Source organism: Sphaerodactylus townsendi, linkage group LG06 (assembly GCF_021028975.2).
Source record: "Sphaerodactylus townsendi isolate TG3544 linkage group LG06, MPM_Stown_v2.3, whole genome shotgun sequence".
NCBI lineage: Eukaryota > Metazoa > Chordata > Lepidosauria > Squamata > Sphaerodactylidae > Sphaerodactylus > Sphaerodactylus townsendi.
This window is the reverse complement of record NC_059430.1, coordinates 87,313,426-87,328,864: the sequence shown is the minus strand read 5'-3', so window position 1 is coordinate 87,328,864 and position 15,439 is coordinate 87,313,426. Positions and strand designations below refer to the sequence as shown.

The 15,439-nt window shown below is 40.6% G+C and overlaps 1 protein-coding gene across 2 annotated transcripts in view; it reads right to left on the bottom strand.

Annotated features, from left to right (window-relative positions):
* RELN (reelin) overlaps nucleotides 1-15,439 on the bottom strand; it is a 370,687-nt gene that overhangs the window by 35,236 nt on the left and 320,012 nt on the right. For both annotated transcript variants that reach the window (XM_048499920.1, XM_048499921.1), the window contains exons 49-55: nucleotides 11,649-11,842; nucleotides 10,294-10,550; nucleotides 9,748-9,902; nucleotides 8,891-9,105; nucleotides 6,560-6,737; nucleotides 3,617-3,792; nucleotides 598-701 (exon numbers count right to left, since the gene is read on the bottom strand). In XM_048499920.1, coding sequence (XP_048355877.1) covers nucleotides 598-701; nucleotides 3,617-3,792; nucleotides 6,560-6,737; nucleotides 8,891-9,105; nucleotides 9,748-9,902; nucleotides 10,294-10,550; nucleotides 11,649-11,842 — 1,279 coding nt within the window. The remainder of the gene's footprint in view (nucleotides 1-597; nucleotides 702-3,616; nucleotides 3,793-6,559; nucleotides 6,738-8,890; nucleotides 9,106-9,747; nucleotides 9,903-10,293; nucleotides 10,551-11,648; nucleotides 11,843-15,439) is intronic.

Sequence of the window (15,439 nt, the reverse complement as noted above, 5' to 3'; positions counted from 1 at the left end):
CTGAGCCCCACCCCCAAAGCATGCAGTTTTGACAATGTGTGTGCCTTCAAGTTGCTTCTGACTCATGGTGACCCTATGAAACAATGTCCTCAAAAAGCATCCTATCATTAACAGCCTTGCTCAGGTCTTACAACCTGAGGTTTGTGGCTTCCTTTATAGAATCAATCCACGTCATGCTGGGTCTTCCCAATGCTTTGGCACTTTCTCCTTTAACTTTCAGCAGTAGTCATTTTGCTATTTTCTATCAGTAATGTGGTATCATCAGTATATCTCAAATAGTTAACATTCCTCTCCCCAATTTTCACTCCACCTTTATCTAAATCTAATCCAATTTTCCTTATATGCTCTGCATGCTGATAGGGAGATAACATACATCCTTATTTAACACCTTTGCTAATGTTTCTCCATATTCTGTTTCTCATATTCTGTCCTAACAGTGGCCTCTTGTCCAGAGTACAGATTGTACATCAAAACAATCAGAGGCTGTGACACACCCATTTCCTTTGACCATACCTAACTGCAATATAGATCTTTCTTGCTTATTTTCTGGTTGAAGGTAACAAATGCTTGTTAGACAGAATTTAAATAGCCACTTGCCTCCATCCGTTGAATAATCGAGTAGAACTCCTTCTTTCCGACATTTAGGCCTGTGGCAAGTTGTCATATTTTCACTCCCAATTCTTCCCCAGTACTGTAAAAATCTGGAAGAGAACACATTGACGAGCAATTGTAAATGTCCACTGTTTCCAACCAAATAGTACATTATTTCCTCCCACAATAAAATATGTAAATGGAACCAAACTTAAGTTCAATTAACGATCATGAAATAAGTAAAAACACTTACATCAGTTGCGTGGTTAAGTCTAATATATATATAGAACCAAAACTAAGCTGTATTCAACAGCTAACAACTGAGTCCTAAATGTGTGCATTGGTACTCTACATACAGTAGTGCTTTGACCCTACTACAATCATAGCACAGTGGGATGTATAAGTATTAGAATGTGCTAAGGAATGTGCCTAAGGAAAACTAGCTGGGGACAGATTATGTTTTTAAAAGGTTTCAAAAAAGGAGAGATACCCAGCCTAAGAGTGCAGGAAAAATACTCTGTGCATTCTCAGAGGCTAGGACCTTCTTCTTCCTCCTCAGTTCTATCACATTTGCTCCTACAGGAAAATTATAATCAGAGACAGTAGTCAAAGATACAGAGACCCTGCATACTGGTAATGGTAATTAAAGTGAGGGATAAGGACAATGAAGATGTGAGTTAAAATCACTATTCCCCCAATCAAGTTCACTGAGCAACCTTGGATCGGTCCCTTTCTTTTGGCCCCATCTACTTCACTGTGTTGTCTTGAAGATATAATGGAGGATGTTTTGAGCTCCTTGGACCACGGGAAGGATTAAAAAAAATAGCAACATCAGTGAACAAAGGACAAAGAATTAATAAAGTGATGCAGAGCACATTTTAACTTTACATGGTCCAGAACTTAACACTTTTGGACCTTAAGACAATCGAATTTCTGGAGTCTAATGCCATCAGACATTAAGGTGGTAGCACTGTCTATTTGGACCTGTGGAAATCTGCATTATCTACGCTTCAAAGGCTGCTTAGTTCATGTGCCAATCAAATCCTTGCATAAACAGTCACGTTTACCAAATGAAATACAAAACTGTAGAAGAGCCCCAAATAGGAAGCCTCCATAATTGGATAAAATGGAGAAGAACTCACTAAGCCAGTTGGTGTCCCCATTTGTAACATGAACAAATGAATAATGCTGCCTTAGGGCATTACAAAAAGAGTCCATGGAAGGAGCCATATATAGGCTAGTCAACCCCTATAAGAACTTCTGAATAGGGGGATCCTGGAGATGACAAAGCTATGGTGGCTAAAAGTGCTGAAGAAAGAATCTGTCTCTTTAGCATCATAATTCTGGACTTTTCCCAAGCCTTAGGCAAGACAGGACAGGACAGGACATTAACAGGACACGTATTGCCAAGCAACTTTTTACATCTCTTTGTCTTTTTTCAAAGAAAATGGATCTAATCTCTGTTGATATATGTGACATTGCCAGATGCATGGAGAGTCATCAGACAAATAAGTTAAAAAGAAACATTAGTGTTCTAGGCTCTTCTCAGGTCAAGGGGCCAAATCAGTGTAAGATTTGGTTTGGATCTGTAGTCAGTACACAAATATTTTTGGAGATTACACCTAATTTATTCAAGATGGTCATGTGCTGTATGAAAAACTTTTAGCAAAAGTCAATAGTGCGATAGTCCTGTTGGTCAACTGTAACAGAACGTGGAGGAAGACTGTGCATATATGAACATGATTTTCAGGTCCATTGGCCATTCCGGACTGCTCTGGCTATCAGACTTCCAGCCCAGCGCCGCAGTCACTCACCACAGCTTGTTAGTATGGCAGTGGAATTGCTGTTGTTCCAATGGCACAGTTTCACTTTCAAAACAAACCTAGAAGTAATATTATTATGTTGGGGTGACATTCTAGAATTTCACTGGAATTCGTAGTTTCTATGGTGAAACAATATAGTTTCAAAGGAATCCTATAACATTGCTCAACATGATAATATCACTTCTATGTGTGTGCTGGAAAGGATGTCAAGCTATTGGACCAATGGCAATTTTACATGTTTCTGCACCCCATAGTCTCATGTGAGTTACCAGAGCTGAGCTGGTACCACTAGCTAGCTGTGTTTGTCTATTGTAGTAAAAGAAAACAAAAGTCCAGTGACACCTCCAAAGGGCTTCTTTGCTGCATGGGAAGCCTCCCTGCAAAGACAAAAGCACCAGCGGGCTAAAATCATCATGATGGAATAAATGATAGCCATTAAGATGCCAATGGACATTTATTTTGTTTCACAAGCGTTAGAAGTTTTTTTTTAATGGAGATAGGCAGGTATTGCTTTAGCTACAGGAATAGCCTTGAGCTGTATCAACACCATATGCATTTCTGCTAGGGACTGGGGCTATGACTAAGGACAGGAGAATCTGCAGTGATCAATTCCCACACTTTTTAAAAAAATTCCGGTATAAATTTAGTGGGAGGATGCTGGGTGAGAAGACCTGGGAATGCCTCCTACTGTTTCCCACATAAATTGTCATACTAGGAAATCTTTAAAATATGTCTGGGGGAGAGAGAGAGATTGTCAGTAAAGCCTATAAGCTTGCAAAGTCCTGCTTTCTTCTGAAGATGCTGGAAGTTGGGCTTCCACCATTGAATAAGGTGCTGCCTTCCTTCCTCAGTTGATTCTAAATGGGTGACCTAAGTACAGCTACCAATCTTCTGGTGAGACCTGGAAATCTCTTGGAATTACAATGCGTCTCCAGACTATAGAGGTCAGTTCCCTTAGAGAAAAGGGCTACTCTGGAGGATTGACTCTATTGTTATAGGTCCCCCACCCCACCCAGAGCTTGCGCCCTTTCGCAAACCCTTCCCTCCTAAGGTCCCATTCCCCAAAGTTGGCAACCCTTGGCCTAAGAGTGAAAGGCCTCTTTCTTTTTTTAAAATCAGAACCACTCCTCTCTCATTATTTAAAAACAATCTTGCAGAAGTGCCTTAGCTCAACACCAACCCTGCGAAGTAACCTGACATACTTTGCACCCCGTAGATCCAAGTCCTGGGTGATTGCCTGTCTCACAGTTGGCCCTCCAAAATACAGAGCAGTGTCCTCTGCTAGGATCCCACATTCCATGCAAGCGGTACCACCTTCCAGAGACATCCACAGATCTGGTCTGATTTCTTCATTGTCAAAACGCTCCTTCAGGAAAGTCTGTTAAAGGATTGCAATATTTGAGAATCCAGGGGATAATGCAGACCCTTTCCATTGCTTTAAAAAAGCTTAGGAAAATGTGATTTTTTTTTTTTAAAAAAGGCCTTTCTAAACATGTGCTGTATGTTCTTGGAGTATTATATAATCCTGTTTGCAGAGTGGATAAAATTGATTCAAAGATTGGATTCTACCAGCTTTGGTGCTAAAATAAGTAGGGAAGAAGGGCAATTTCACTCTTCTCATTGCAGACCTGTCCCACGTTGCTTATTGTCCACTTGGATCCCATGATCCCTAGCATAACCTTTATAAAAAGATCCATTGGGGTCCCCTTCTCCCTCTTTTGCTAATGGAAAAGCTGTCAGGATCTAACACAAAGGCTTTAAATTATCATACTGGAAGCGGAGCAAGAGCAATAGCTAAGCATTCTACCAGTATAATGGCTAGAAATTCTATCCTTCATAAAATTCATGCCAATTTTGTTTTTGTTTTTAAAAACCCACTTAGTTTACAATGAATATGTTCACCTTGCAATTCTACAAATGTTGGTTGTACACAGTAAACTTACCTTTAACATTTTTATTTTGTTTTTTAAATTGGATCCAAAACTCAGGTTTATTGCTCAGACTGTGCCTGCTTCATTAGATGAAAATCAGTCGAGCATTCAGTCAGTTATGGGACAAAGAAGGGCTGAGAGCTGCATACTTCATGGTAGCAGCAACATGGTGTGGTGTCACTGGATCTTGCTCCACTTGAGATTGGGTGCTCTTACTACAACAGTGGCATACCTAGGCAAACTGGAGCCCTGGGAAAAACCTGAGTTTGATGCCCCCCCAACAACAACAACAACCTTTATTAGGCATTGAAAGAATGAAAGAAAGAAAGAAAACAAGCATTGGCAGGAAGGGGGTAGATTTAAAAGGAGAATCTGGGGAAATTTAGGGCGTGCCTGCTGTCAGGGGTGCAATTATTAAGATAGCAGCACCAAAATTTCAGAGTATCTTCATGAGCCCCTACTGATGATACCACCCAGGTTTGGTGAAGTTTGGTTCAGGGGGTCCAAAGTTATGGACCCTCAAAGGTGTAGCCCCCATCTCCTATTAGCTCCCATTGGAAACAATGGGGGATGGGGACACTCCCTATGGGAGTCCATAACTTTTGACTCCCTAAACCAAACCTCACCAAATCTGGGTGATATCATTAGGATAGTCTCCTGAAAAATCCCTGAAATTTTGGTGCTGCCAGCCTAAAAACTGCACCCCCTGCAGGCCAAAAACAGAAAAAACACTGAAAATTCAAAAAAAATCCCACCTGCATTTTTGGCGTCCCCCACAAGGTGGCGCCCTGGGCAACTGCCCACTTTGCCCAATGGGAGGAACGCCTCTGTACTACAATGTTCAGAGAAGGCCAGCACAGATCTGACATATTTGTGGCAAGTGTATGGGAAAGTTGCATTTGCTGAATTTCCACCTGGAAAAATTCTTCAAACCCAAAGTTTAGCTGAAAGACCAAGGCTAACAGGATTGTATCTTATCTACCTGCAACCATAATAGGTAAGTCTGTGGAGTGTGTTTCCTACTTACAGACCACAGCCAAAAAACTTAACTTACGATTTCCATGCAATTTGGAGATCAGATCAACTTTTAAGTGGTTTACAGCATAAACCAGAATGCCATGGTGAGGTGGAGCCGCACTGCCTCCAATGGGCTTTCCAGAGGTTCAGAGAGGGAGGAAACAGCAAAAAATCCTTTCTGTTGCTGGAAAGCTCTTCATGTAGCCCAACTGACTCACCCAAAAGGGTGGTCCAGGGCTGGGGCTGCGGCACAACTGACTGCTAACTTGGGATGGAAGCTAACATTGGCCCCACCCCTGGGAACCCCCCCCCCATGCCGGTGTCTGTTCTGGATGCTAGCACAGTTCCCCAGTGGCAGAGGCAAAGCTACAAGGGGACAAGGGGGTGCGCGTTGCACTGGGCTAGCAGCCTGGGTGGCGCAAAAATTCACGTTTGTGTTTTTGGTATTTTAAGTGTTTTTTCAGTTTTTGGCTAGCAGCACCAAAATTTCAAGGTATATCTAGAAGACTCTCCTGATGATACCACCCAGGCTTGGGGAGTTTTGGTTCTGGGGGCCCAAAGTTATGGACTCCCAAAGGGGGTGCCCTCATCCCCCATTGTTTCCAATGGGAGCTAATAGGAGATGGGGGCTACACATTTGAGGGTCTATAACTTTGGACCCACTGAACCAAACTTTACCAAACCTGGGTGGTATCATCAGGAGAGTCTCCTAAAGGTACCCTGAAATGTTGGTGTTGCTAGTCTAAAAACTGTGCCCCCTGCAGGCCAAAAACTGAAAAAACACTAAAAATACAAAAAACACCAACAACATGAGGGGGGTGTGGGCACACAAAGCTCAGATTTTGCACTGGGCTCCATTTTCCCTAGCTACACCTCTGCCCAGTGGCCCTGATTTCCAGGTTCATCTGCTCTGGAACTGAGGGGCATTTGCTTGCTGTGCCGGCAGGACTTCCTTTACACAGTGGGGGTGGGGTGGGGGTCATCAACACAGCCCTGTGCTTTACCCCGTTTAGTTCCCCATCTGGATTAGGCTGCCTATTCTTCCCAAAGGTTTTGACTATAGAATATTTTTAAATTCGTGATTTCTCTATCTGAATTTTGTATGCTAAATCAATCTACCACAGGCATCTAGTACCTAGGTTTTCTTTATCACATCCTTCTCCATGTATAGTCCACACCAAAATATATGTTGATTACCTTCAAAGTCTGAGTCAAGTAGCAATTTGGACCAGAGAAATCCGGGTCACAGATGCACTGTTCTTTCAGACAGTCTCCATGGCCTCTGCAGTTATCTACACAGCCAGGTCCCAGATAAAAATTATCAATTGCCCATTGCAGGTCAGAATACTTCTGATAGAATCTAAACCGAACTGGGCTGGGTTAAGAAGAGGAAGCGAGAACATGGGGAAAAGTCATTATATCCATGAGGTACACATATTTGTAGGACTTACAGGATATGCTTTGATGCAGGAGGAATGATAAGATACAAGATGCCTCAAGGTACATTAAGATGTCTCACTTTTTAAAAGTACAATAATTTGAATCACTGTAACACAAGCCTGGCAGGTTAATAAGGAGATTTTTTAATACACACTGCCGCAACTGTGATAAAATTATAGCTGACACTAACAAACTGTAAAAATGAGGAATTGATGGCTGATTCACATGAACGCCAAACTCAGTATCACAGTGAGGTCCCATGAGAAGTTGCTCAATCTTGTTTTTGAGACTAGCGTTAGATATATATAATAAAGCCGAAATAATTAAGACTCTCCTGATATTTTAAATACAGATAAACTGTTCTTTCATCATGAGCTTTTGAGGACTAGACCTATCTCATTTTGATACAAAGACTTTTGCATTGCCTCTGAAGAAGTGGGCTGTAGTACATGAAAGTTTGTGCTGGAACAATGTCATGTAAGTCTGCAAGATGCCACGAGATTCCTGTCTGGTTTGTTTATTTATTTATTTATTTATTTATTTATTCATTCATTCATTCATTCATTCATTCATTCATTCATTCATTCATTCATTCATTCATTCATTCATTCATTCATATACCACCCTCCCCCGAAGGGCTCAGGGCGGTGAGCATGAATATACAAATAGAGCACAAAATAAAATCAATAAATCTCAAATCATTAAATAAATCATAATAAATGGCTCTATAGTCTTTGAATCATTAAAACCCCATTAAAAGCAGCGTATTAATATCAAATACAATAAATAATACAATAAGAGGCGACCTGCTAACCAATCCCCTAAAAGAGGGGAGGGACGGCAGGATCCATAGATGTTAATGGGGGGGGGGGGGCATCAGCGGCCAGCCTCTCCAAAGGCCTGGCGGAACAGCTCAGTCTTGCAGGCCCTGCGGAACTCGTTGAGATCCCGCAGGGCCCGCACAGCTGGAGGGAGAGCGTTCCACCAGGCGGGGGCCAGAGCTGTAAAGGCTCTGGCCCGGGTAGAGGCTAGCCGCATCATGGAGGGGCCAGGGATCACCAGCAAATTGGCCTCTGCAGAGCGCAGAGGCCGGTTCGGGCCGGTCCACTCTTTAAGGGGTGAGGGACCTTTTACTATAGGAATGCTGGACGCCATTTTAATTTGCTGAGCTTTTTATATAATTGGAACAAGAACTGGAAATTTTTATCGCTGCTTTAAATGTTTACTTGTTTTATATTGTATTTTTATATGTTGTACACCACCCAGAGCCCTTCGGGGATGGGCCGGTATAAAAATCTAATAAATAAATAAATATGGGGCAAGACGGTTTTGCTGCAATATACTAAATTGGTTACCTGTCATGAATCAGCATAAAGCCAGAGTGAAGATTTTGAGATCATAGTTGTTCAATTGCACTTCCAGACAAGACAATCTTGTGACCAAGGACATTTCTAGGTTTCAGGAAGACCTGTCAGAAAGTTCCTAGCCCCACCCCCACCTTCTGTCTACCAGCAGCCCCCCTGCTTGTGCCTTCCTTCCCTCTCCCCCACCCAAATGAATCCTCCCTGTTCTTCCATTGCCTGTCCAAGAGCCCTCCCATTGCCCATGCTCATACTCTCTGCAGCCTTTGCCTCAGTGGCAACAGGCAGGGTGTGCAGCAAGGACTGTGAGTAGTGAAGAGCTAGCAAGTGAGTGTTCAAGGGGCATCAGCAGAAGTGGGTCCTGTCAGAAATCCTGGATCTCGGAAGCTGCCGCACCAAAGGATATGCTGATGCCGGCCCAGCATCACCCACAATCAACATGCATCAACGTGCAAGATGCATTGCTCTTAGTGTGGAGTTTGGCTTCTACAAATGGATTAGACAATTGGCATTCATGAAAAAACAATGTGGTAAAACAAAAGCATTAAGAGGCCTTAATGCCTTTGTTTTACCACACTATTTTTTTCATATGATCATTATCTCTTCTTTGCAGTACTTTCTCTCAATCTCCTGTTTAGCTCTACTATCACTGTGGAAAGTCCCACAGTCTTCAATCCGCATTGAGCTTAAAACAATATCAGTGACTCAAATGGCATTTCATACTTACTTTCCCACAAGGCTCTCAGGGAGTGGATATGTTACCCTTTTCCATCCTTTTGTTGGAAAGAAGACCGATGGTTGGGAAACAGCTCCAGAACATTTAGGGTCAGCAGGTAAGCATTGAGGGATTAGGTAATTCCATCTTACTCCAAAATCAGTGGAATACTGCACGTGGACGTGGTTTTGGGCAATTTTTTCTGAAGTTTTACATCCAACTGAAATCTAATTAAAGGAGATTATTTTTTCAAGCAAGAACAAAAACATCCATGAACAAAAATGATCAGTGTTGCACAATTTTGATTTTTGAAAGTAGTTCTAGGTAAGATCTGAAGAAGTGAACCCTTGTACTTTGTGATTCCGTTTCCTTCCATGAGAGTTATCCTGTGAGGTTTCTCAAGGTTCAATATTTTCTCGTATGCTTTTTAACCTCTACATATAACTGTTGGGCAAAGTCATCTGGGGATTTGGGAAATGGTAAAATGGTGACATCAATATGCAATAAAGACATACAGTTTCTCAGATTAAATGCTTGAAATAATTGGTAGACGGCAAGAAGATGTTAAAAAATAAAATTAATTTCAGACATGTCAGTGATAATGAGAGTTGAAGTTCACTTGGATGGTAGTGTGATATTTCGGTATTGTAGAGGGGGGGTCATGATCAGCTTCTCACTTTTGGAGTAGGTGCTAAGGTCTGGAACGTTTATTTTATTTTTTATTTATACTTTTATTTATATCCCGCCCTTCCCAACAGGGCTCAGAGCTTATTACAAACACTGGTTGATTCACCAACCCTTAGAAAACTGTTTATCAGTTCTGTAGTTTAGACAGTACAACTGTAAGCTTTAGCAATCAAATCTGGTACCTTGAATTGCATAATCCAGTCTTCTGTTGGAGTCAGATCATGAGTGACAGCATAAACTTCCCTTCCATCATGGCTACCACACATCATGACACCATCAGGGGAATCACAAAACCTTTCAATTGAACAGTCATCGTGGAACAGCCAATGCTCGTTCACTGAAGAAAACAACATTTTGATCAGTACTTTCAAAAATGACTGTGTTTGAGAATTAAAACTGCTGACTGTGTAATACCTGTGTAAATTACAGGATTGTTAAATCTTTAATAGATTATTAATGAATTATAATGAAATAATTATTCCATCTTTTAACTGTGCTTGTACAATTTTTTAGAAGCTTGCATTATAACAGAACCAGTTTTTCCCCTCTATGTCTGGTTCTGGAGTTACTAACTTTGCTTTTAGCATTTTCTTGAGCTTTAAAACAGCTGGAGGCAATTCTGCAGGTGAAGCTTTTTCTGAAACCAAACAAGGCAGAGAAATGTTATCGGGCTGGGTGGGGGGAGACACTGACATGCTTATCAAGTTCTCATCCACCTGGACTCCTACCTGTTGTCCGGTCTTCCATGAACATATCGAAAGCTATCCTCCCCACGGGTCCTGCATCTGCAGGTAAGCGTTCGTGTTGCGGCAGTGGGGCGCTGCTAAAAGTGTCTAACATCACTGTCCTCTGATCAGCTGACCCTGATATCAGCACGTTGTCGATAGCCCAGTCATTCTGATCAAGACCATCGTGCTTGGGTTGCCACCAGCGGAAACGGGTTCCCACTTCTTTGGCATCAGGAGGAAGGAGAATGTTCATAAAACTAAAAAGCAGCAATTAAGAGATGGCATGTGAAAACTTCTTTAAAATCTAAATTTTAACACAAGGAACAATAAAAGGAATGCATTTGGAATAAATGTTTGTTGATTTGCTTCACTCTTTCTGCACTAGGGCATAGAGAGATAGTGAAATTAAATGATTGTTCTGTGTTTTGCTGTGATGATAATTAACTACAAGGACAATTCACATAGTGTACACATTTGATCTGCCAAGTTACTGTGACAAGCAATTTAATCCTGAATTAGATTTCACCATACAGCAGAGACAACCTATTTTTTTAAAAGTATTATTCCTGGGCTGTACTTAAATTCTTCAGAATTTACTTTTCAAGTATCTATTCTTATGTAAAGTGCTTTCTTATTAAGAGCAAACTATATAGTTTATTATTATAGTTCACACCAGCATAATATCTATCATTCCCAACGACTCAGCTGGAAGCACAGAGCCGATATCTGGGTTAGGGTGACAAGACTGAAACTCTCACTGCACACATGCTTTTCTCCTGGCCCAAGGAAGAGAAACAGCCCAAGTCCTTAGCCCACAATGCTATCTGAGCTGCTCAGTCTGATCTTCTTCATGGAAAGAACAAGAACTATTTGTCAAGAAATTGGCCAGCCGACTGTCTTAAACAGAGAAACTGAGTCTGTAAGTATTCACTCAGAAGGCGGAAAAAATGTACTGTACAGAGGAAGTGGGTGGCGCCTCCCAATTAACCCTCAATCAATTTTTTAAATAGAATCTGCCTCTTACTGCAAAGACAAGAGGGCATCCCTCGGTCTGGTCCTCTGGAGAGTGACAAGTAGGAGAATGTTCCTAATAACAGCGCTGTACCTACACGTGATAAATGTGTTAACAAAGGGGCAGAGCTAGACCAGTGTAGTAGGAGTGATGCCAGCATGCTCACTCTCATGACCTCTCTCTATGTACACTGGCTTTGTATACTAATACATGGCGTAGTGGCCTACCAACTGCTGTCCAGCCTATTGAAGTGAAGCACATCCCTCCAAACCTTCCAAAGTAAAGAAAGAAAAACTTATAGTCAAGACTGACTCTGCAAGAGAAACAAGAATATATTTATTACCCAGGCTTGCTGAACTGGTCATAAAAAATTTCCATTAAGATGGTCCAGGTAATGCCTCCATTCACAGAGTACTCAAGGAGAACTCCTTGGTTACGACTGTTGGGAGAAATCAGACATCCATACATAAAATAGAACTGGATGAATTCTGCATTAGTGAGGTTTAAATCCACTGTAACCAACAATCGGCTGCATCCCTAGAGAAAGAAAGAAAAATATGATGATGGCTTCTAAGAGAAAATAATACGGATTGTTTGTTTAATTTTTGGAAAGTTTGAATTACTCAAAAAGCTTTTCTGCTGGAAAACCTTTTGGAAAAAAATTATTAAACTCAAAAGCGAAACCCAATTCCCAAAGACATACATAGAAAGGACAGAAGGTGTGTATGTGTTGTTTACTATTTTGCAGTTATGTGTAAGGTCAAATACAAGTTTCTGTCCATAATGAAGAATACCTTGGCAGTAAATATAACTGTACCAAAAGTCAGAAACAAAGTCCAACAGCACACACTGTTCTCTCCTATGCACACATTTTATTTTTTGTGGATCCCAGCCCAAGATTTGAATTAGAAAAATCCAACCTGCTTGAATCAAATACTGACTTTATCTTCAAAAAGAAAATTACTGTCTTTTCGAAATACATGCATAAAGACTGAACAATAGATATTTTGCCATAATTACCAATGACCATTTTACTTGTCTAATGATCACTGAGGGTGGCCATACAGATACAAAGGCTGCCATTCACATGTTACTTTTAACCAGCATGGTAATTTGTTGCTCAGCTTTCTCTTCTCTCTTTCTCCCTTCCCTTCCCATTCAGAGAATCCCACTTAGATCCGATTACCCGTGGTCTATGAGTGCAGGCATGTTTTCTCCCACAAATTAGAATTCTAAAACTGGATTAAATTTTGGTTTAGAATCCTGGGTAGGCTGGGGGGAGGTGCTCGTTCCAATTGATCTGAATACTCACATGCATATTTCTTTTCATTTCACTTTATATTTACACCCCGCCCTATCCCCGAAGGACTCAGGGCGGCGAACAACATAATAAACAGACACATTATACCAATATACCAATGAAAAATTACATAGAACTAAAATAGAACCATATTACAGATGGCAACTTAACATTTTGAACTAAACAATTTTGGAGAACAATAACAGAAGCATTTGCAGCACATTAATATACACCACTAAATCCATAATATCCACGACATTAATTATAAGTCAATACATTAGCAATAATACATAACTACGTAGCAATAATCAAAACATCAAAATAACAGTATATAACAATTAAATCAAAATGTATTGATACATTAACAACCATATGTTTCCAATGAATCAATACATTAACTCCACAAACAATACATAACAATCAACTAATGCAACAACAAGCAATACATTAAACAGTGCAATGAAATTATTTGCAATAACTGAGACTACCCCACATTAAACTATACTGCTGCAAAAACCTAACAAAACTGCCTAGTTAAAGGATTTGGCTACCCCTACCTCTACACCTAGCAATGTACAAAAGAATAACTACACAAGGGAAACTGACTAATTCACAAGTACAAAACTAACAACTAGCTACTTGCTAACAACTCCTAGTAGCCTATACTCCTAATATGAACTACCTTAAACAAGGGCTGATGGAGAGTAATGAAGAGTAATAATGTAAACACTCAGCACGAAAAAGGCCAACGTCTCTTCTCCCTCAACCAAACTTTTGGGGATTCCTGATACCATGTCCTGTAACTTAGTCCACTGCTGGCAATCTCCGCTGTTATTGAAGGTCCAAGTTTATTTCTGCGGGAAAACCTCTGCCGCTGGTTCCCCGTCGTTTGGTTCCTCGTTCCTCGGTGTAACAGGGTGGACCTCCTACTGGTTTGCACCCGCTTGTACCACTCTGATGGATCTCGCATTAGTTGCTGCAGGGGGACCCCCTCCCATTCAGCTTGCCAATATGACTGCCGCTGCCATCTCCACACATCCAGTGCCATGAAGGAGTTTCTGCCACTAACTCCCCACTGCCCAGTCAACCCAGACTGCTTGGGGGGAGGCCTGCCACAAGCCATCCTCCAACCAGGCTCCCCTTAGATAGAATTTGGGGCCAGTTATCAGTCCTTGGAGTTGGCTCTCCGCAGTAATGCTGTGACTCAGCAGCACAATAGCTCAGCAAAGCAAGGTTGAAGACATTCCACAGCTCAGCACTCCAAGCATTCCTGATTTGCCACAGTATCAACTTTGCTGCAGGCTCTGACACCAAGGCAGGTACTAAAAATTGTTTAGAAGTTAACTGAAAGTTCACTAAAATTCTGTCTACATCTATCCAATTAACTAGGACTAAAAATACCAGAGCTTCTCTTTAACGACCAGCTCCGGGCGCCATCTTTATTTCCCGTGCTCTCTGGTAGAGGCCTGACAGCATTGTTGAGCCAGCTGTGAATAGTATGTTGAACTAGACAACTGAAGATTCTTTGAGGAAGAAGGAGCAGGGGGTAAAGGAAAGAGAAGTGAGAGGCAGATGTACACTCAGCAATGAGCTCAGCTCATGCAATCCCAGTTTTATGTCAGTGAGAAGTAACAGTGGGTTAAATCCTTTTTTAATAGTGATTTTTATTCAACTACACACCACAACAAAAACAATACACTACAAAACTCTACAGTATGCCAGTCACCCTAAATAGTTAAAAACTATTTCTTAGATTTAAAGGCAATTTACATAAAAACTCTTCAATCCTTCCTTATCTTTCTAACTTACCAAGTAAATGCTTAAAACTGTTATATGACAATTCTCTTTTTAATAATATCTAGTATTCTAATTTGCTTTATTTTTATCTACATTTCAACTGCTCTGCTAGATTTTAAAGTAAACTCTTCAATTTTTTTTTACAAAATTCTTTGGCACTTGTTGCAGAAGTTATTCTCTGTAGTTCTTTGTATGTAAAGGGGAGCCTTTCCCATTTAAGCCAAGTGAATCTTATTTGTTTCTTCCTTCAGTGTCCACTAGAAAAGTATAGTCCCTTTTTTACAGGACTCTCAATGGAATTTCCTTTATAATGATGATGTCTTTATTATCTGTCTTAAATGTTGCGTTTTAATGGGCCTCCATAATTTGATGTGCAGAATCTTTTGCACTGAAGAAAAAGACAACAATATCTTTACACAGCCCCTGTGATTTTGAATTTTTAGAGTTTACTCTGTATAGTTTTTCAATTCAATTCAATTCAAATCTTCAACTTGTGTCATCATAAATTTGGCCAAAGCTGAGGAAAGTTTATTTTTAAGATTTTCTTTTGAAGGTCCTGTTTCTTTGCAACTTTTCTCAGTCTTAAGGCCTTTTCTCTAGTCTGATATTTCAGTCGGAGTATGGCTTGTTCTTGTGCTTTGGCTTCCACTTGAACTGATAACTCCATTTTTTTTCAAATCTTTTATTTTTTTCCTTGCCACCTTTAATTCTTTCTTCAGCTGACCAATTTTCTTCAGATAATTCTTTATTTCTTTAAATTCCTTCAAAAATTCGGCCATTGTTGCTGGTATATTTCTTTCAATGCTATTTTTGTAGTCTATTTCTAAGTGTGGACTTTGTGTACTTGCAGCCATAGTTTTAACTCTGTTTGCCAGTTTCTGAAATTCCAAAGACACGATTCCTTCTTGCAGCAGCCATCTCAAACAACCATTAGATGTCACTGTGAAATATGCACCCACATTTGAAATAGAGTATGACTGGAACAGTTCTTTCTGTCTCATCCCTCTCTGTGATTCAGTAAAACTTCCTTCTTTTAT